This window comes from Diprion similis, chromosome 10 (assembly GCF_021155765.1).
Source record: "Diprion similis isolate iyDipSimi1 chromosome 10, iyDipSimi1.1, whole genome shotgun sequence".
Taxonomy (NCBI): Eukaryota; Metazoa; Arthropoda; class Insecta; order Hymenoptera; family Diprionidae; genus Diprion; species Diprion similis.
This window is the reverse complement of record NC_060114.1, coordinates 21,229,939-21,251,468: the sequence shown is the minus strand read 5'-3', so window position 1 is coordinate 21,251,468 and position 21,530 is coordinate 21,229,939. Positions and strand designations below refer to the sequence as shown.

At 39.2% G+C, this 21,530-nt stretch overlaps 3 protein-coding genes across 9 annotated transcripts in view; 2 read left to right on the top strand and 1 right to left on the bottom strand.

The window, feature by feature from the left end:
- Nucleotides 1-337: 337 nt before the first annotated feature.
- On the bottom strand, nt 338-6,117 carry LOC124411993 (CTTNBP2 N-terminal-like protein). Of its 3 annotated transcripts, XM_046891624.1 has the most exons (9): nt 5,366-6,116; nt 5,246-5,329; nt 4,219-4,320; nt 3,894-4,118; nt 3,137-3,761; nt 2,945-3,040; nt 2,696-2,808; nt 538-942; nt 338-394 (listed from the first exon to the last, which is right to left on the bottom strand). In XM_046891624.1, the coding sequence occupies exons 1-9, from the start codon at nt 5,474-5,476 to the stop codon at nt 380-382; spliced, it is 1,776 nt and encodes a 591-aa protein (XP_046747580.1). In that variant the 5' UTR covers nt 5,477-6,116; the 3' UTR covers nt 338-379. The 3 variants fall into 3 exon arrangements, with proteins under 3 accessions (XP_046747580.1, XP_046747579.1, XP_046747578.1); XM_046891623.1 differs by lacking the exon at nt 338-394 and having other exon boundaries at nt 495-942; XM_046891622.1 differs by lacking the exon at nt 338-394 and having other exon boundaries at nt 495-942; nt 5,246-6,117.
- A 733-nt stretch (nt 6,118-6,850) lies between these two features.
- LOC124412011 (actin-related protein 2/3 complex subunit 4) lies at nt 6,851-8,242 on the top strand. The gene is made up of 4 exons (XM_046891661.1): nt 6,851-7,059; nt 7,477-7,803; nt 7,885-8,055; nt 8,146-8,242. Exons 1-4 carry the CDS (start codon nt 7,057-7,059, stop codon nt 8,149-8,151), a joined length of 507 nt encoding a protein of 168 aa, XP_046747617.1. The 5' UTR covers nt 6,851-7,056; the 3' UTR covers nt 8,152-8,242.
- Nucleotides 8,243-8,337: 95 nt separating this feature from the next.
- The window catches only part of LOC124411989 (nuclear factor 1 C-type-like), a 37,702-nt gene continuing 24,509 nt past the window's right edge, over nt 8,338-21,530 (top strand). Inside the window, exons 1-3 of one of the 5 annotated variants that reach the window (XM_046891611.1) lie at nt 8,338-8,473; nt 9,721-10,437; nt 17,077-17,232. In XM_046891611.1, coding sequence (XP_046747567.1) covers nt 10,357-10,437; nt 17,077-17,232 — 237 coding nt within the window. In that variant the 5' untranslated portion in view covers nt 8,338-8,473; nt 9,721-10,356. Of the gene's footprint in view, nt 8,474-9,720; nt 10,438-14,725; nt 15,111-15,565; nt 15,792-16,765; nt 17,001-17,076; nt 17,233-21,530 lie in introns of those variants that run through there. The other 4 variants (XM_046891612.1, XM_046891616.1, XM_046891614.1 and 1 more) reach the window with 4 other exon arrangements.

The window sequence follows — 21,530 nt, the reverse complement described above, 5'->3', positions numbered from 1 at the left end:
TTGGGACTTTAGCTAGTTTGGCTAGCTAATCTAATCTAACAATATACAAACTGTTTAATGCAATTATTATAATAATATTATTACTGATAATAACGTTATTGGCAATAATTAAAATAAGTAACCGACGAATGTGTGCGACTCCTGAGACGAATTTTGTACATCTAAACGAGTACCATCCCTCGCACTCTTTCCTCGTAATTGTCTCGCATCCCTCCGTCGAACTCTTATGAAATACACTATTTACTATCTATATACATGTGTATCACAGTGTATATATGAGTATATATACGATATTACTGTATATACATATGCATTTGCGTGACCGGAGACGCTTTTCTTCTTCTTAGCGAGATAACTGATCTTCGTCCTGATTCTCATATCAGCGAGGAGTGCTCTGAAATTGAATAGAAGTAGAAGAAACGGTAAGTCCATAAAGCGTGAACTCTTTTCGATAAATTATCAACACCATCGATTCAATTTTCGACCAATTTCTATTGTACTTAAATGACGTCAACGTGGATTCATAATAATACCGACCTCTTCTTCGACCGCGTGACTCGAGGAGGTGACAGTTTGTTGCGAGGGCTGCGAGGAGGAGGTGGAGACGGTGCTCGGGGACAGGACAGAGGCGGCTGACGTAGCTGGATGGGAAGTATTTTGTTTGGCAAATTTTGTGGAGTCTTGAGGGAGCTGAGCCGCTTCTGTTCGCCTTAGGTACGCCGCTTCTTTTTTTGGAGGCACGACAGGTTTGTTGGGTGGTACCGGCGGCGGAACTCCTCGAGATATCGACGGCTTTTTAGCCAGGGGTAATCCGGGTATTTGAGGCGAACCTGTCGACCCGTGGAAAGGAAGCTTTGCACCGCTCTGTCCAACCGCTGCGAGCTTTGTGGCATTCGTCGGACCTGCCGACGACACTGCGGCGATCGGGCGTTTTTCTAGTGCCTAAGAAAGCAATCAACGAACGGATAACAGTATCTCGTTTGACCAACCCGATAGTTTAATCTTCAATTTTCCAAGTTAGAATGTAGAACCAAACCAAAGCGACCGGGAATTCAACGAAATCCACGAAAATGTAGGAAGGGTAAAAAAAAAAAAAAAACAAACAAACAACAAACAGATCTGTTAATAAGTATGCGGGGACAACGATACAACAATTACTGTCTAGAGGAAGGAGGAGGGTTTTAGTATTCCGAGTTATTCAGTTGACGTATATAAAGTCGGTAAGTATTTAAAGTTTTTTTTACTTCAGTGGAAAAATCACTGCAATAATTAAGAATCCATATTCGAGTAATTGTGTGTGTGTGTGTGTGTGTGTGTGTGTAGAAAGCGATGTACATATTTATAACTAGAAACAAGGTGTACGTAGGAATAATTCGGACTGAATTCTGGTTTCTGGAAACATAATTAATGAAGAGGCGTTACAGATAGGGTGCTTAAAGGAGGGTAAGCAGGTAGAAGATTTGAAATAAGGTTCTCTCAGTAGTGAGTTGCATAGAGCTTTTTAATAAAGGAATAATAATTGTACATACCAAATAATAATCGTATCTCATTATGTACAAAATGAAAAACAATAAGAGTAATAAAATTTTGTGCTTAGATATGTAATATTCGTTTGTTAACTTAAAGAAGCATTGTAGCGAGTATACTTGGATAATGTCAATTGTGATTTTTTTTTTTTTTTTTTTCTATATTCAATAGAGATAATTTACTCGGTAAATTGAATGAATTGATTAGAATATCCGAAAATTAAAACAAGAGCTTAAGAATAACAAGAATATATGTATATATACTATTTATGTATATACGTAACGAGAAATGAAAGAAAAGAAAAAATACTGTTTAAATTCATTTTTTGGGAGCGACGTATATTCGCGGATAAACTTAGTAAACAAGAAAGCTTGTGAGAGGAAAAAATAAATACAGGTATAACGTATCGTAATCACTAACAAGCTAAGACTAGAATTAAGTGCGGTAGTTTTTGGCAACGGTATTACGTATGTATTTTAATTACGTAGGTACGTTATTTTTGCATGCTGCGTTAAAGGAAAATTCAGATTTAAACCTTACACAAATCAAACTCTAACGCATTGTCAATTATTTCAATATGTATACACGTACATTATACGTATATATGTACATGTACATGTTATTATTATTATTATTACTACTATTATCAAGAAATAATAATTACGTAAAAGTCTGCATCGTACGTAGAAATAAAAAAATAAAATAAATAAAAATAAAGTTGAACGACGATTCTTAGTCAGTTGATATTGTGAAAATGAATACCTGTTTTTTGTTCATCTTTCGTAACAACTATAAATCTTTCATACTTTTTATTCCAATTTCAACAGCTACGAGCCTATTTACTTTGAAGAATGAAATACCATAAAAATGATCTCGGAAACGTGGATAAAAATCGTACCTTCAAGACACTTAGATTATATACATAAACTTGTGAGTTTTAACAATTTTACGAACAAACAGCAAATTAACGGAAGAGCATGTTACAAAAAGGTAAGATTTTTCTTTGTTTCAATACCCAGTACCACAAACTATGGTATTCGGTGACTAATTGATTAAGAGCAGAATGATTATTGTCATAGTTTCAGACATTTAACATCTTCAGGTGAAAATAGGCTTAGTACTAATACTAAATGAGAGTAGAATGTGTTGGGAAGTGTAGTTGGATTACCTGTGGCTCCGTTGGCACGGGAGTCTCGCCAATTCCAACTGCCGGTGATGGTGCGGCGTAAGCGACGTTCCTCAAAGCTTGCCCTGGCGTCACAGACCGGGCAAATCCCGTTGCTGTAACAAGTGAACCATGATAAAGTAAAAATTGGTAATCCCATTCCATGCTTTACCGATATTTCCTTCTTTTAACAATCCAGGAGGTAATTAAATCCAAGTTGTAAAGCGGAGGTTCGGAAAGTTGGAAACTTACTGGGTCCGCTTACTGGAACGCTAGATACGGTAGCTGTTGGCTGAACAACTTTACTGCTCACCATAGGCGTCCCCGTTCCCAGGACCGCGCTTTTCACTTGGCAGAAAAAAGGTACGAGAATGAAAATGAAGCTGTATTGAATGAAACTGGTATTCGAAATTACCTTTTCGTAAAGACGCCGTTTATACTTACGCGTTTGCGGGGCAGTTGCGGTCCTCATGGTTGGCATTGCTGCTAAATTAGCAGGTTTCGCGGGTGGAGGTGGCGGTGCAGCACCGACTACCCTAGCAGGTCCGGTTCGGCTTTGAGTGTCCTTCCACGTCTCCATTTCAGCTTTGAGTTTTTCTATTTCTGCCTCGAGTTCTTTGCCTCGTTTCTCTTCCTTCATTATTGCTTGCCTGTACTGTTGCCTCTCCATGTCAAACTGTGCCAGCTGCTTTTCAAGCTCGGCTTCCATCTGCAGCGACTTTTTGCTTTCCTCTTCTAGCCCCTCGGCCATGGAATCTATCCGCACCTTTTCCTCGCTCAAAATCTGGGCCAGATCCTCGGACCTTTTACGTTCCTCTATGTACTTCATTATTATCTTCTTTCTCTCCGCTAATAGAAGCAAGACGATTTGCTTTTGCCGATTCTTCTCCTCTTCCAGTGTGTCGTTGGCTTTCTTAAGCTCAAGCTCGATTCGTTTCTTCTCCTGTTTCTCAAGTTCGAGCTCCTTTTTAAGACGCGTTCTCTCCTTTTCAAGACCGTACGTTATGTCGTCACCTTGAGCCGTGTCATGCTCGTGTTTTCGTTTCTCTTCTTCCAACTCCTTGATCACCTGAAAAATTTCAATCAAATTGCCTCGTTTTAATCTCAGCATTGGCTTAGTTCGGTGGTTCTTGTCTTCGTTCTTTTTTTTGTTTTTGGCACCACATTAAACTTTAATCGATTCATTCAAATTTACACTTGCCGCTCTATGCCTTATCTCTGCGTCCTTAAGAACTTTTGCCATACGACACTGCGTCCGCCTTTGCTGCATTACCAGAGCTTCAAGACTTGCCACTTGCTGATCAACTTGCTTCTTATCTGCGACTATCACACCACCCAAAACGGCGTCGTCCCTTGCCAAAGCAGCCTGAGCATCGTTTGTACCACAAAGATAACGCGAATTCAACAGATGCTTCATTTTCTCTGACTGAAATAGAAAATTTTTCATGTTTGCTCATTCTTTTCTTTTTTTCAGAGCTAAGTAATCTATCGGCGGTATATCGATGTTTAGGATATAATGAAGTTACTTTTAAAGCTGCTATGACGATGTCTCGTGCCTGCAATTCTCCTTCCAAGTATCCCAGGAGTTTTAGCAGATCTTTTTTCTTCAGTTTCATCTTAGGGTTACGCTGTAAAGATACATATGTGATTTTTCAGTTGATTTCAACTGCATTTCCTGACACTTGCTTGGATTGAAACTAATGGAGTATAAACTAAGGTTTGAAAATTTACTGACAAACAAATGCAATATATAGTTTCTTTTTGGCTTTCTGATAATGACGATAATGATGGGAATAATGATCAAGTGATTTACATATTTGGAGCAAAAATTGTAAAACCCTCGTTAGGTTTTTCCCTTAGATTCTGCATTTGTTTGAATAATAAGTATGAGACAAACAAAAAAAAATCTTATCTAATCTTCAGACTGTAATAAAAATCAGATAAAGTGTCAAAGATTGAGTAAACTTTGGATGAAGTATCTTCAAATGTTTTAGATAACATACAAATTGCAAAGTAGAAACAATCACAACTGATCATCGATTTAGATAACAATTTCTAAGAATTTTACGAGGTGTACTTGAGAGTGTATAAGAATTGAATTCTTCAGTTATCTAATTATTAAATTTAGTCTGATTTGCATGATTTGTATTAAGGAATGTTTTTGTGACCAGATATATGGTGTTATAAAGAAGTGTTAAAAACAGGCAATTGATTGGAAAAATGGAAAATTTGGTTTGTGAAACCAGACAGGTTCTCCGAGTCTTAGATTAAAAAGAAAAAAGCTGTAAAATACAATGGGTGGTAGAAAGTTTACAACGAAGAACAAACGCCTCTGCATTATCTATCTGGGATTACTAATCTGGTAAGCGAACCGAGAAAAATTCCTAAAAAAGATAAACCAGGGAATTCTTGAAGCTGCATAATCTCGGTCATTGTACTTCCTGCACAGTGCCACCACAGTTATGTCATGTCGAAGATGAAAATACAAAATTACAGATTAGCTCAGCCGACGATAAGTTTCTCCTGCTTGTAATAGATTAACAGAGAGTATACCTTAAGGGTGTTCGATGAACTTTTGTCAATTGGTTCAAAATTATTTGTCTGTTGCTGGTGCTGTTGTTGCTGTTGCTGTTGCTGTTGCTGTTGCTGTTGCTGTTGCTGTTGCTGAAGCTGCATTGTGTCCTGAGCGGGTTGAGACGATTTTGGAGCGGATACATCAGGTGATGCGGATTGCCCGTTAGCGGGCGGATTTACGTTGACAGAATTTTGACTTTGCGATGCCATCTTGGGTTTCCGTTGTCAAATAAACGCGTGGTGCGGTGGTACGAGGTTAACGCGATGTGTTTTTTTTCGCTTCTTTAATGTCTGACTATGATAGATCAGCAGATCGCCTCTGTCGGCAGTTTAAAAAGCGGCGAAAAACGGATGCCTGCCGTTCTTTGCTACGCGAGTTAAAGACAAAAGACAATCTCGCGTTATTTGCCGGGTACGGCGAACGCGATGCGTGTCAAACGGTAGTCGGTAGTTGGTTTTAATTTAGAAGAAATCCAGCAGACGTCCTCGAATCCGAGGGCAACGCAGCCCCGAGCCAACGGGCAAATACTTCGAGCATATCATCCCGGCTCCGCGCGATAAACTCGGGGTCACGTTTTAACACCCGTCCGATACTCTTACCCGACGACCGGGCCGTTTGCGAGGCACAAATCAATCTCCTCCGATCCCGGGACCGCGGAGATGCTGGGTACAATAGCCGAGGGGAGAATCAAGAATCTCTACCTTCGGTGACAAATCTACCGACAACCACAAAGCAAACGATACTTGCGATTATCGAGCTTCAACCGTGAACTTCAACGAGTCAACCTATCGCTTCCGGCGGAGGAAAACGACTCATCGATTCCCCGCATCTGCACTTGATGTGAAACGTATTTTAAGTCCTTTCATCCGTTGGTTCTTTGCGTGCAAAGACCGCCTACCTGCCTATGTAGGACAGGGTGGGGAAATTGCAGTTTCCTGTGTTATCGACTCATGTACATTGGAATTTTACACGAACGTCGGTAATGCAGAAACCCCAAGTTGTCTCCTGGCCTAGAGCCTTGGCCCACCGGATCCGAGACGGGATTTAACTGCATGTAGCAGTCCTACCCTTACCGACCGAGCAAACTCATTCTCTTCCCTCCTATAATTAATAAACAAGTAAAGGGAAGGATTTAAATTTGGATGGTGCATAGCTCTTTCGTATTGGAATCAAGGAAGGTTACTAATATCCCGAAAATTGACAAAAAAATTGTGATTTTTTTGACACGTGTTACTATTACAACATCTCCCGCATTTCAGGGACCAAAAAGCGCATTGCTGAGGTGCGTTCTGCCATTCCGGGAAAAATATGGAGTAAAATGAGCCATCGTGAGACTGTTTTCATGCAATATTGATGCCAGGCAATGAGAACTAAGTAGTAATTAGAATAATTTCGTAAATAAAAGACGCTCTTGCGATCAGATGGGCACACGGCCGAGTGTTCACGGCGGTTTGGCAGCATGATTCGCAATCACGAAGCTTCAATCATCTGTTATTTATCTTTAGCCACGGTCGGTCGACAGCAGTCGAATTGTTTAGTACTACTGCCGCTGCTAGATGGCGACGCAGAGGCGTGTCTCAAATCTGTCAAGGAGAATGGTCAACAGCCTATCATCTCAACCCAACCCTACAAGCTTGGGAATGTGTCATTTCCCTCGGGTTGAGCCTGAAATATTAGTAGCAGGATTATAGGACGTGAAATTGAGAAACTGACTATAGAAAGCTTGACCGAAGCTTGTAAACGGACCGGAATTAAACGGGCTCAGATAAGGGTAATATACGGTTAAATAATGGTAAGTAGATTCATGTTTCTTTTACGTTAAAAGATAGGTTATGGTTACCTTTGCTTTCCACCTCTTTTTCCTTATCTTTTGCAACGGATATGGTCTCAGCTTGGCAGCAAATGAGCAGAATAAAGGCTTTACAAATTTATATGATACCTACCACATTAAAGTACACCTATTTAATTCTGAAATCCCTACACCAAAATTGTTAGACCTAAACTTATTTCGTTCGAATATCCATTCAACATCGAAACGTTAAATAATCTTCTTTGTGAATCTTAATTAATAAAACCAATGCGGATAAATTATACCAATAGTTCCAGGATCTGATTTAAACTTGCTATTTTTTACCCCCAAACATTTATTAGTTTAGCCACAGAGTGATATACATGTTCACTTATCTTTATTAATGGTGTATCTTTACAGTCGGCAACATTGAAGCCTTATCTAACGGCAGTGCGACGTACATTGACAGCAGCAATGTGTTTGGAAAACTTTTCCTCCCAGGACGTAGAGCGTCACAATAAACCAGAGGTGGAGGTGATGTCGAGTAAAGAGCTTCTCCTGACCCCAGTGATGATAAGCAGAAACGACAAAGAAAGGGTGCTGATTGAATCCAGCATCAATAGCGTCAGAGTTAGCATATCTGTCAAACAGGCTGATGAGATCGAAAAAATATTATGCCACAAATTTATGAGGTTTATGATGATGCGTGCTGAAAATTTTGTTATACTGAGGAGGAAACCAATAGATGTAAGTCGCTTACTTTGACCAAGAGCCTTTTTTAATACTTGAGCAACCGAACCACAATTATTGTCATTTTTTCTTTTCCAGGGGTACGATATCAGCTTTCTAATCACAAACTTCCATACTGAACAAATGTTTAAGCACAAGCTGGTCGACTTTGTTATCCATTTCATGGAGGAAATAGACAAGGAAATCAGCGAAATGAAACTTTCCGTGAATGCGAGAGCTCGAATCTGTGCGGAGGAATTTTTAAAAAGGGTTAGTATTCATTATTCATTGTTAGTTGTGTTGATTCGTTAAAATGATACCGTTAAATAAAGTAAACTTTTGTTTATTATCCGTTTTTAGTTTTAGCCTGTGCACAAAGCTACAAGATTATAGCTGAAGGAAAATCGGGATGTCACTATAGGACTTGTAAGCTATATTGAATCGCTCAAATGTTGATGAAAAAAACCGTGTCACCCCTTGTTAATTGGTATTTTGTATTTAAAAGTCGTTCCACCAATTAGTCACTCATGTGGTGACGTAATGTCAATCGAATTTTTTTTACCTGTTGCCATTCCGGCCTTACGTCACTTATCAGTGCGTATTCTTGTAGAAAAAAAAATATATAATACTGTAACAATCGATGAATAATTATTATAATAGTGCTAGTAATAATAATAATAATGATTAAGTACGATCTGTTGAGTGTCTCCTTATTCCTTTTTACCTGTTGTTTAAGTGAAAATAACTACGTGCATACAAAATACAGGGTTTCTGGATGACAAAGTTCGCGGACAATGTGTGAATTCGTTTGAAAATGATTTGCTTCGAAAAAGGCTATTCGTAACATGGTTGGTGGAAGTGGTTTGCAGAAAAGCTAATCTTTTTCGAGAATATGGAAAATTACGAGTGAATTTCTAATATAGTTCTATAGTACGATGTGTAACAGTATTTTCCGTTCGAAAATAGCGCGCGGTGGCTTTTATCGACTGCAGTTGAGTTTTTTATCGATGAGTACGAAGTCTGTTATATCTGGTGTCGACCCAATTTTTTTGATAATCCTCTTACCGTATTTATAATGTTGGTGATTTGTTGAAAGAAAACGAAGTTTATGGATCGTTTATAAATTATTTTCTCCTCAAACGGCGATTCTACCAAATTATCGGACATCGCTCTGCTTACCAATCGAATTACAAATACAATAAGATTTCGAGATTTTGATTGTCAAGAGAAAAAAAAAGTAGCAATATGAATTTGCAAGGATTACAATACCATCAAGTCGCGATTTATAACTAAGGAGAAGAAAATTGCCGTTGATTTTCGGCGGGGAAAATAAGTAGAATTTTGCTCGGTAGGTAAATAAAAGAGAGAAGGCGCGAGTGAAAGACGAAAAAAAAGAAGAGCAGAACCACGATTCGCGCGCATCTAACCCCGTTGCTTGGTAATAACGGGGGAATCCCCCCCTCTGGGCTGAAAGACAAGCGGAACAAGGCGCGAGAGGGCGGAAAGGAGAGAGAGGAGAGCGAAGCTCAGCGTTGCGGCGCGAGTCGCGACTCTTCGGGTGTTCAGAGCTTGCGCTTTGCAAACGTCGTGCCCCTCGACCCCCTGCAAACGCACGCCGACGCAAGCGGTAAGCGGCAAGGCTTGACTATATTCTCATCTCGTAGCTGGTGGTGTTCCACTAGTTTGGGACTGCGTCTTCCGCACGGTAACGAGGGTGTACGACGCCTCGTAAGCATCGGCTGCGGGTCGGTCTGATAGTTGAGTTTATTTATTTGTTTATTTATTATTTATACACACATTTTGAACATCTCTTATACTCTATCCCCAAGTGTGGTGTGTGTTTGGGTAGGATGCTTGTGCGTGGGTGCGGTGTTGCACCACCCAACAATTACCAGCACCACCACCGCAGCAGCAGCCACCACCATAACAACGAAGATAATAATAATAATAATAACAACAGTAATAGCAGTAACGATAATAAGTACGAGAGCGGCAGCGTGACCAGTGCGACGCCGAATATCAAAAACGAGAACAAGAGGAGCAGGAGCAAGAAGAATCCCAGACTGACCGACGATAGTGCAGGGAAGATAGAGCAGAGTATAATCGAAAGGTTTTACCTTTCCAAGTCGATCTACAGGGATTACCTGCACGAGATATTTTCCTCGAACCGCCGAAGAGGAGATCACCGAAGAGTCAACAAATTATTTGTACTTATTACAAAACGACGGTTAATTGTGGTGTCGGTGGTGTTTGTTCTCGTTGATATCTCCGCAGAGGTTGACGCTCTATCTTCGAGTTCTGTGCGGCGGGAAATAATAATATTAGTAGTAGGATATTTTTTTACTATTTTCTTCCTTAGTACATTTTAATACGGTTTTTTGACCAACCGCCAATATTTACGAGTGCCTAGATAACCGTTGTGGCGGTAATAACAGAAACATCTTCAGTGATAATAACTCATTACCGCCAACAATTTTACCGAATAATCAACATCATTGTAATTATCGTCAAAACTATTACCCCGAAACGCAACATCAACAATCCGGATTGACATCGTCTACACATCTCCTCATGTTCATCCCGGATACTCTAAGGAGCTGTATGGTGGAACCGGATGTGTCGACATATCTTCAGGCTCCTTCCGTAGGACAGGTGCTTATAGATATCAATATTAGTTTTGTCTCTAACTGAATATAACTGCATCCGTTTCTTTCAACTGCTTGAACATGCTTACAATCGTGCAACTAACATTGTTGATCATACCGCAAATATACTGCCTCTTGTTGTTTCTTCCTTATAATAATTATTTGCACCGAAATAGTCATTCTCATTCGTTGGCTAAATATGAATCATTTTTTGTCAATTCAGTCTTCATATATATTAGAAAATGAATAAATGAAGAGTGAACATGTACTAGAAGTATGCATAATGCGGTAGTAGTGTACTAAGGGTTGACTCTTTACTTACAGTTGAATTGCAAATTAACTGTGAATCAGAGTAATGGTTGAGACGTCGTCAGAATGCAAAAAAAAACGGCCATAATCATTTTGGCGAACCTGGATGATATTTTGAGAGGTGAATGAGACAATAATTCGAATCGATAAGTACACTGATTACGAAAACACTAATTACTACACATTATTTGAAATCAACTCATAATCAGTGGTTCGTCAAAGCACACACTAACACTTCGGAAATATTTTGAAATTTTCGTTAGTGGATGATACAGTATCTGGTCATTGGACGCAATTATCCTCACACGGAACAATTATACATCCTTTGCGCAAAAATGTGAAAAACTGTTAAAATCGGATCTACTGAGAAGCATCGGTAGCTATCGGAATATTAGTTGCATGTGCAGAACAACTTGAAACTGCAGAAATTACGTTGCAAACGCGCGGAGAGAAGATTTAATACCCGTCGTCCTCCAACGGTATAGTACTCGGCTATCTCTCCTACTATTATTTTCCCTTCTGTCTTCCAGATCTTAATCTATCGGTGTTCAGTAAACCTTGCCAGACGAAGATGTCTACTCGCTATCTGATTACGTTCTTTGGTAGCCGTCTTAGCTAGTCCCGGTGGTGCAGCCGTTTGTCAAACGACTTTTTTCCGCAATGGTCAGAGATCGGCGATAAAAAAGTTTCGCCAACTGCAGACAGATATTTTTCGCTCCGTTTTTTCCTTGTTCCTCGCCACTTGCCATTTCACGATCTAGACGCCATACAGCAATCATGCAGATTGGTCTGAAAACAAATTCATATTATCCTACTGTCTGGTGTGGAGTCTAGACAAACACGGGAGCTTTCCCAATTCTAATGGTATACTCCGAGACGCGTATCGGGGATGAAATATCCTTCAACTCTTGACCAACGGTTATGTTTACGAGTATTCTACGGTTTAACTGAACAGTTTTTGAAAAGCTTGTACAGCTTTAGCCTCGAGGAATATTCCTCAATCAGACATCGTTAACGATGCCAAACTTGTTTATATCAATCGGAACCATACGGGCCGTTTGCTCAACTTGAAGATATCTCAACAAACACGAGGTCATTCCTCAACCTCTTTTTCAGAGTTGGCAAACTAACTTTCCGAAGAGAAGCAAGCGTTTTTAAGCTGCAAGTTGACGATAAAAAAAAGTGGAATGAGAATAGCGAGGACTTTCGAAAAGAGCGTTATAATAAATTATTCCGCATAGACGGAAGTGGCACGTGTGCCGCGTTTCATAACGCGAGTATGCAGTGCGAATCCGTATCGTCGTAGTCGTCTGTCCACAGTCTCGCCAGACAGAGAAGTTTGGCTATCGATTGGCTGCAGCAGCCTAGTGGTCGCCTACAACGCTATTCCACTGGAGTTTGTACAAGAGCATGGTTATCACACTCATTGCATACCGACGTCGTTTGGAATTGTTATAATTTCCACATCCCCGTTGCATGAAATAGGCTAGAAACAATTTTACAATGTCATTTACAACTGCAATTTTCATAACGATCTCGAATCTTCCCACTAGCGAAGTTCTTCCCCGCTTGCAGATGCATCAGTTATTACGTTTGAGACAAATTGCATTGCTAAATAATATGTAAAGCTGCTGAAACGATAGTTTAACCCTTGCCTGATACGCAAGGATGAATAGAAAAATGGAAGCCCAACACTGCAAGAATACGTCGCAATCGATTGAATATATTCGCTTTTGTTCGACGTAATTTTCTGATTCTGAAATACCGATGTATTCTCCAAACATCCGCACGGTGTTGAGATTGCAAAATTAATTGCGTTTAACCCTACCAGTCAGACATTTTTCAACTCAATATTTTGGCCTGAATTTCGTTACTCGGGGGTTTTTGGGTTCGCTGATCATGAATCTGAAGTTAGAATTTGATGATTTCTAAATCCAAGATGGCGAATCCAATATGGTGGATTTAAAATCGAAAAAACCATAAAAATTCCATGATTCTGGCCGAAACTTTACTCGGAGGTTTTTGGGGTTATAAAAAGTAACAAAGATCATTTGAAGTTGTAAATAAACCGCGATAAGGCAAGGACATGGACATTTTTGAGGTTGGACTACGCAAAGCATTCCACTATGACTGAAAGTATAATTTTGGCAAAAGAATACCAAACATGGCTTGTATGTACCAAGTCTGAGTATTGAAAAAGTCTTCTACAATTGCTGAAGACTTGATTAGCTAGGCAAATTCTTCACGAATTGCGAAGACTTGATAAACAGCACGTCCTTAGTTTCGCGCTTCTTCGTCTACCGGCAGGGGAATGACCATCGCAACGAAGTCCGTTACAGGGTTGACTCGACTGAATGAAGACGCAGCCGGCACAGAGGCTCTTCAAATATACCGCTTCGCGAGGCTGCCGCGGCGAAGTGAGCCGCGTGTGGCGGCGGGTGACGTTTTGGTCGTCGAGGGCAGCAATCTAGCAGGCTAGGACAACGGCTAATAATAGACGGTTTGGGGTGCCATACCTGTATGTACGTGGAGCCGAGGAGAAGCGAGCGAGAGCTGCCGGTCTGCTGGTTCTCACCAGATCGTCATTGCTCAGTGCCGCCGCGACTCTGTCGTCGTCGATTCTCTTTGCGCGCTAACGCCCCAGCTGGCTCTCTCTCGCAAGAGTCGCTAAGATCGCGAGAGAGTGAGACAGAGCTCTCTCTCCCTCTCTGACGAGAGAGGGATACGTAGATACACGATAGAGATACGCACGCAAGTTGGTTGTACGTACGCGCATACCTTATAATATAAAGAGACAAAAGGGGGAAAGATAAAGAGAGCATCTCAAGTTTGCCGCGTGTGCCAGGGAAGAAGGAGCTGAGAAACAATAATTTTGCCGATCTAAAAGAAACGGTGTTTATATATTATACATATACGTAATGGTCACCGATATACCTTTGTGTCGTGTTTCTTCTTATACGCACATTTACTATAAACGAATTATAGAATCGTAGTGCGAATCATAGCGCCGGGAATGACGCGGATTAGGTGAAAAGAGCTGACCAATAATTTACCACAGATTTTCGTTCTGGAGTTTTTTCATTTTTTCATCATTTTTTAAGGAAAAAAAAATTCAAAGCAGGTTTCATCGTTGATCGACTGTTTTTTTAACGGCTACCGCGCCACACATGCCTTGCATTAACTCGCGAATACAGATTTACTCAAATAACATATGAACAGGAAAATATATCTAGCTAATGAAAGTATAAATGGACTGACTGCAGTGGTAGTACTACCTGTTACTAATTTTAGTCAGTTGTAACTCTATTCGTCGGGCATGAGATATAGCCTTTAATATCGTGTTGGCTGCAGGTTTTCGCACTTTTGAAAAAAGCACATCGACCAACAAAATTAGGCTTTCTATAACGTTTATGTAGTCGGACAACCGCAGTCCTTCAGATCAAAATACAACAAAACAATTCTGCGGTCGGTCATTTCTGCAGTACGTCTTGTATTTTTTGTAATTCTTCTTTCGTTCTTTCGTGGTTTCCTTATATTTTCTTGTTTTTTTTGTCTTCTCTTGTTCTCGTCTTGTTCCAACTTAATATTTAAAAATAAAATGTGTCCCTCGCGTTAAAAACATAATAGATATATAGTTACATGTATATACATATTGCGCGCGCGCGCAAGTTATATACCTATGCACACCATATCACCTAACCCTGTGTAATGCGAATATAAATATAGAATTGAAGCTCCCAGCCTGTAAATGTGGATAAATTCATCAGGAAGAAATTGAAACACTAGTCGGAATCCGGCGCCGCGATTGAGTAAAAAAACGAGAAGCAAAAAGAATACACACTTAAAAAACTTACCAACTTTATTGCAGTGTAACATGTGAACACAGTATAAATTCGAAGTGTGTGGTAAACATAGTGAGCGAGAAAATCGAAAATAGAGAAAATAAACCGAGGAAAGATAAGAATATTAATAAAATTTTATACAAGTATATATAAGAAAAAAAAAAAATCAGCCAAGGAGAAGAAATTGTGAAAAAGTAAAAAAGAAGTCGAAAGAAGCCGTTGAAAAGAAAAGAAGTGCGGGGGAAGAGAGAACAAGAAAAAAAGTAAAGCAGATGAGTCGAAGGTATTTGAGAAAAGAGGGGCTAGAGGAGGTCTTCCGCGACCACTTCGCTGCAGTCCTCTTACTATTGCCGTTAGCACATCGTGCGGGCTGCAACAACTTCTGACAACGTGGAACGAAGAAAGAGCGTCGATCAGCAGCCCTCAGCAGCCCCGGCTTGAATCTAGCTAACTTTTATTAGCGGTGGAATAAACATTGAGAGACGGTAGTGTGTGCTACAGCGGCCAACGTGCTTGTCACTATTCGATGGTTGGTGTCGCCACGAGCTTTCGATGCTTATTTTTTATTCTGTTTCCAATTCTCGCCTCTCTCTAGAATATTTCTTATTTTAGCGCCACGTTGCGCAATAACGCTGCAGTTCTTGCTTTGGCCCAATGATCGTCCTAATATCGTATTCCAAGTGCAAGATGGAAAAGTTTAACCGATAAAGAGCTTGATTGCATGCGTGTTGTGCATGTCGCGTACGTAACACGTGGCATGATGATGTCACGATGTCTTGTGATTGAGCTTTTACCTTTAGGTACACCATTATTCTTTCACTCTGCAGCGTAAAGGCGGATGTTTCCTTCTGGAATAATCCTTTTACCTGTGATCCTGGAAAATTGATTGTTAACGCGATTTTTCTCTACCTTTTCTAACGTTCGACAAATTGTTATAGGAGCTGGTACGTAAAAAATTATTCACACCTTGACACGGTACAATAACAGCGTAAAAAGTAAAAATAATAACAATAATAGTGACGAAGATGACTACGATGACTACGGTAATGAGAATAAAAATAAAACGTAAATGTGCATACCGTTCGGTGTGAAAAGAATCTTGGCAAGAAGCTCCCAGTATTATTGACTCACCAGTGCCAACAGATGTCAGTAGTAGACTGCTGTGAGCTTGCGAATAAAATCGTCACAATTGTGACGTGACATCACGTATGTATGTATATACTATACTATGTGTAATATCGTCAGAACGATCAATTACTTTTTCTCCGTGCAAATCGAAAAGGTTGCTCTGCCTACATTTTATCGTTTAAAGAGAACTACGTTCACAGATTTGTATGTTTAAATTGTCATCTCAATTGCCTTCGACGCGTATATTTATACTGTAACGCGGTTCGATATTCACAAGTAACGAGTATTTGTCAACTTGTGTTAAAAATTTCGATGATTACATTCGTACAACAGAAATTATGCAGCGAATTGTTTACTTATGATAGTATGGAAACGTTTATCGTTCACCAACAGTCAACTATTCGAACTATTGATAAGTCATAAATTGTGTTGAATAGTTGACCAAGTTGGAAACGGAGGACTCATGTCGGTGTATTTAAACCACGTGCACGTTCATTCTATCTAGGTTGAGCAAATATTCGATGGGAATTCGTTCAACTCGAATCAGTTCCGCATTAACTTGCAGTCGTGTAACGCAACCACCGCGGACATCGATAGCGTGCATAACAAATAAGGATAGATATTTTTTTCCATTCAAAGTTTCAAGCTTTTTCATTCTTTTATCACACGGCCATAATTGAAGCTCTTTTTCGCTCGTTTTTGTTTTCGGTTCCGTTTTGCGGAACTCCGCTATTTCAACAATGATGCAGAATTGCGATATAGGTATGTTCGGTAGACAGAAGACGCAGGATTCGAGCTAGCTGAGAAGAGAGGGAGAAAATCCTCCACGAAAAGGTCGACGACATTTCAACCCTCACGAACTCTCAACACTACTACGTTTGCATACATACATATTAGAATGTACAAGTTCGAATCTTCCGCGTAGTTCTTTGCATCGTATAAGTCACCGTTATTTCACCATTTTTGAATTGTCTGAAATTCAGTAAAATTATGAAAATAGTGATTTTTTCTTCAATATATCATTACAAAAACGTTACTAACTTCAACCTCGTAAATGGAGAGAGAAAGAACTACGGTGAAATCTGTAATATTAGTTTTATTGTAGAATAAACGCTTTCCCAATTCACCTGATTTACTTTATTGTGTTTATCCTTCTGTGATTAAAACTTCAACGAGCATGATGATGATGATGATGATGATAATGATAATGACCGTTCAATGTTAAAGCTGTTTTTCTTAATCACGCGCATGGAGCAGTGTTCAGTGTGTTTAAAGAAAATTTTTATTGATGGTATAATCTTTTTTGTCACTGGTTGTAGGGAAGAATAACGCAGACTTGTAACACTCGATGATGCAATTGATTTCAGGATGAGTTCCATCCGTTTATAGAAGCTCTGCTACCGTTCGTCAAGTCTTTCTCGTATACGTGGTTCAATCTACAGGCAGCCAAGCGGAGATACTACAAGAAACACGAGAAGCGAATGAGCCTCGAAGAGGAAAGACAGTGCAAGGAAGAACTGCAGGTGAGTCTTAGTTTCTTATCCGATTTTTCAAGCAGTGTTCGAAACCTTGTAACCTAACCTCCCGATGATTGTCATCGGGCTCATTACACAAGAGCCCAAGAAATTAATTCTCATTGTGGTTGCCACAGTAATTCGCCGGTAATTTAGATAAAAGCTACATCTGATCGTGAGATATCCACTAGTGATGGCCACTATGCTAAAAATAAACGATGCATCGATTAATCGAGTCGAAAAAAATAATCGAACGACTCGATTGAATCAGTAAAAATTAATCGATTAATGGATTATTTCGTATTCTTTTGAAACTGTGCATTTGAAACCAAAATTTCATAAATTTCAGTACGCGGTCTGAATAGTTTGTGCGAGTTTTATGATAATTTATAGTTTCATTAAAAATATTTTATAATTTCAAGTAAAAATATTCAATTATCTCTCACTTGTTATATTAAATAGGTACTTAGTAAGTGAGACAATGGTAATCGATACTTCAATCGCATAAATTGATATTGTATCGCGTCGTTCATGGGAGTAGAAAACAAAAACCGATCATGAAAAAAAATAATTGATTCTACTCGATTAGTCGGGAAAAAATGATCGTATATTGATTATTTTTGGTCATTCTTATAATATGCACACCGTAACAACACCAATCGAGGTTTGATGATAATTAACTGGAATTTCGGGTCGATTTGTCCTTTTCCCGTCAAACCGATGTTCTCGTTATGTGTCCCAAAGAGGCCGAACGAAACACTAACTTATACCTTATACCTACTTATTTTCATCGGCATTTGAGGATCCGTTCCTACCTATCGTCCACTTTCTTCCCGTTCTGCGGTTGATCAATATTTTAATCCCACGATGCAGCAGCAGAAGCAGCAGCGACAGTGGCAGCTAGCAGCAGTGGTATTTAGTGAAAGAAACGAAACTGCCGAAGTTATACAGTCGGGAAATACCGATAAGAGCAATGTACATATGTACATGCACATGTACATACATACAAGAGCGGTGGAAAGGCGCGTATATACACAGCTAGCTAGGCTAGGCTAGCCGTTTATGAAAAGCCAACGGACGGACGAACGAACGAACGAACGAACGAACACCGCTGAGTTTTCTCTTTACTCTTCATGTACGAAATCGATACCTGCAGTCTAGTCCGCCGGTTGGTATACATACATACCTATATCCTCTGTCCGCTATTCGTGGTTTTCATCGGTCTGCCGAGTCCTGCAGCCGGGTTTTTAGCCAGTTTCCGCTGCCTTCATGTTCGCGGAATTTCGTCGTCCTTAAACACGAAGAATACAGAAAGCTAAACACACGTGCAGAAAACTGTCTGTAACGTTGCATCACGGCTTTAGCTTACTCGTATAATGCAAAAAGTAGTTCAGTTATTCAGTATTAATTACAAACTGCGGTCTCCTCGACATTCAAATAACGTCGAATTCACGGAATTCGTATATAAAAAGGCTGACAAATTCTGGCATATGAGTCTGTTCGCAGCGAAATTGAGTTTTGAAACCTGTTTTACCGTCGGAGAGCATCAGCGGGTTCCGAAATAAGATCGACGTTTCCTTACATCGACTCGGCAATGATTTCCTAAAACCGTTTTGACGCTCATGCGAAGTGCAAATCTGCAGCGGGGCGAAAGATGGAGAAAAAACGAATGCCTAGCGCTAGTGTACATATATATATAGTATATTCTATGTGCCTGTGCTTACGCTGCAGCAACTAGATCGCAGAATGCATACATGTAAATACACAGATACATTTATGTATTTGTACGTGTATACATTCATGCGTGTGTATACGTGGGGAAACTTTCGAAAGCTTACATTAAATTTCAACAATTCTGAAGCGTCGGGTTGGGTTGGCTTATAAACAGATATATGTATACTTGCATACGTATAATAGACGTGCATCTGTATACCTATATACTTTATACTGCGACCACTGCATCACGTTATAAATTTACGACTGTACAAAAGTTTGGATTTATTCTCTGCGTGGAATTCTGCGCGCTTTGAGTTATTTTGCGATCCTTTATTTCTTTATAATTTATTTTTATATCGTTTGCCTACTCTCCCAGATTTTTTTTTTTTTTTTAATTCTACACATAATTCAAGCGCAATTCGATTTTTTTCACTACAATCTTAATTCGCCGTGATATTCAACTTCTATAATCTTATAATAGTGATGTATTATATGAAAAAGAGAAAACATTATTGCCTTGAATCCGAGCAATGCACAACACGCCTATTATATACATATACATCGAACAGGGATATAAAATGCTGTTTGAAATATCTTGTTGTATCGTCGGAGAAATAAAAAAAAAAAAAAATAGTTGAAAAAACGAAACAGAACAGTCAAAGGAGAAAAAGGAACGTGAAGGCAGTTACGGCGGAAAATTGTTTCTACATGTACGTGAATTGCCTATCCTTGTGTGTACATACCTAGATCTATGCATGTGTACGTATACACTCTGTGCTTATATATGTATGCACACATGTATAACGTACGAGATGAGCATATATATATATATATATATATATGTGTCTATATATACATATATGTATATACTAACATCTATGTACACGAGCAACGGGGCGACGGAGGCTGCGGCTATGTGGCGCCTACCGTCCACCATCTATAATCTCTATGCGGATATCGATTTTCCTCGTTGTATTTCCTAAATTTATGCAAACTAGCATTCACCCTCTCTCTCTCTCTCTTGGTTAGTCGTACCCACTCTATCCGACCTGTATACGTGTATACATATAGATAGATTCACCGCATCTATACATATAGGTAGAGGTTCTTTCCGTAATGAGTTTTCTCTTTTCTGTCTGATTTTTTCTGTTTTGTTTTTTTCTAGTTTACCTCACCCCTTCACCAACTACAATATTATATACTTTAATCCATAGTCATTATACTATTCACGATTAATTCTCGCTTTCCAAAGTTTATCAAAAAATCATAAATTCGTATATTACAGTTTTGACTACTGTGTGAACTGGGGGAACTATAAAAAAATAAAATTTTAGGATAAAAGTTTCGTCGATTACTGTCGAAAGAAATATTCTGCATAATATTTTGTGTATCATTGATTAATTGCTGAAAGTAATTTTATTCTTCGTTAGATTTCTGAAATTGGAATTCTAACCAAATGAAAAACAAAGAAAAAACAAAAAAAAAAAACACTTTTTGTAGTTGCAAAATTGTTCACATTGAAAGGAAATTTTTTTTTTTTTTTTTATGAATTCGGAACCTATTAGCAAAATTATCCATATAATAGACATTTCTCAAGTGAGAATATTAAAATTACCATTATTCAGATAGACGCTACATTTTCTAGATTAAGGAAAGTAACGATAATGTAAAAGCCAAAGTTGGTGTTCAGGTTGGATAATTTCCGTAAAGTGTAATAGTGAAAAGTTCTATCCCGTAAACGAAAAACGTACGTTTACGGCGTCTAATTTTCAGGTTTGTAATATAAACTATAACAGTACATACAAGGAACGTAGTTGCGCTGTTTTCGCGTTTAAAACGTGAAACTCGTTCTGCATACAGTTTTGCCAGAGCATAGAGGGTAGTTGGGTTAAAGTTTCAGTATTATATCTAGTGTAGAATTAGGCACTTCTCCGTTTAATATTTCGAGGTACCTTTTAGCATCCCTAAATACATTCTAGTTAATTTACTGATGGTGCAAACATGATGTTATACCTAACATACATTATAGATACAATTACGTGCGATTGATGGAATTAATTTGGTCTTTTGCAACAATTGTGATTTCTCCCATGTGTTGGGATATAAAGTATGAAACTTTCTCATTCGAGATGAAAAAGTACATGAAAAAAACTTGAGATTTCCTGATTCTGCCGTGTTATATACAATATCGCGGAAGTTTTCGCTTACTGTTTCGGCTAATGGATGCCATAACTTAAAATTTCTTATGCCTTAGCGCCTTTCGCTCGCTGTGTAACAATTCTTGTGTCATTTTTTTCTTCCCTGCAGCTTTCTCGTTTCTCAGGCTGTTATTCTCTCACAACTTTTATACACGCAGACGCATCCCGCATAACTTCCCCGCACCCCAAAAGCGCGAGACACATTTTTCTTTATGCTGCACAGTCGGCCCAAGTGAAAAGTCAGAGAGGGTTGTTAAATCTGTCAAATTGACTGATGGCCGAAGGCTATAGGCCCTAACAATACGCATCCGAAGGCGTATCCGCCAGACTTCTATCTATCTTCATAAAAATACACGTGCGAAACGGCTCTGCCGATCCTCGTCTTCTTCTCTT

What these genes read in the sequence shown, in the direction of transcription:
- LOC124411993 (XM_046891622.1), bottom strand. Translation starts at nt 5,476, where the DNA reads ATGGCATCGCAAAGTCAAAATTCTGTCAACGTAAATCCGCCCGCTAAC. An exon ending in CGTTCCAGTAAGCGGACCCA is followed by an intron (nt 2,809 to 2,944) that starts GTAAGTTTCCAA and finishes CACTTGTTACAG; the next exon opens with CAACGGGATTTGCCCGGTCT. An exon ending in CCGTGCCAACGGAGCCACAG is followed by an intron (nt 943 to 2,695) that starts GTAATCCAACTA and finishes TTGCTTTCTTAG; the next exon opens with GCACTAGAAAAACGCCCGAT.
- LOC124412011 (XM_046891661.1), top strand. An exon ending in TGAGGAGGAAACCAATAGAT is followed by an intron (nt 7,804 to 7,884) that starts GTAAGTCGCTTA and finishes TTTCTTTTCCAG; the next exon opens with GGGTACGATATCAGCTTTCT.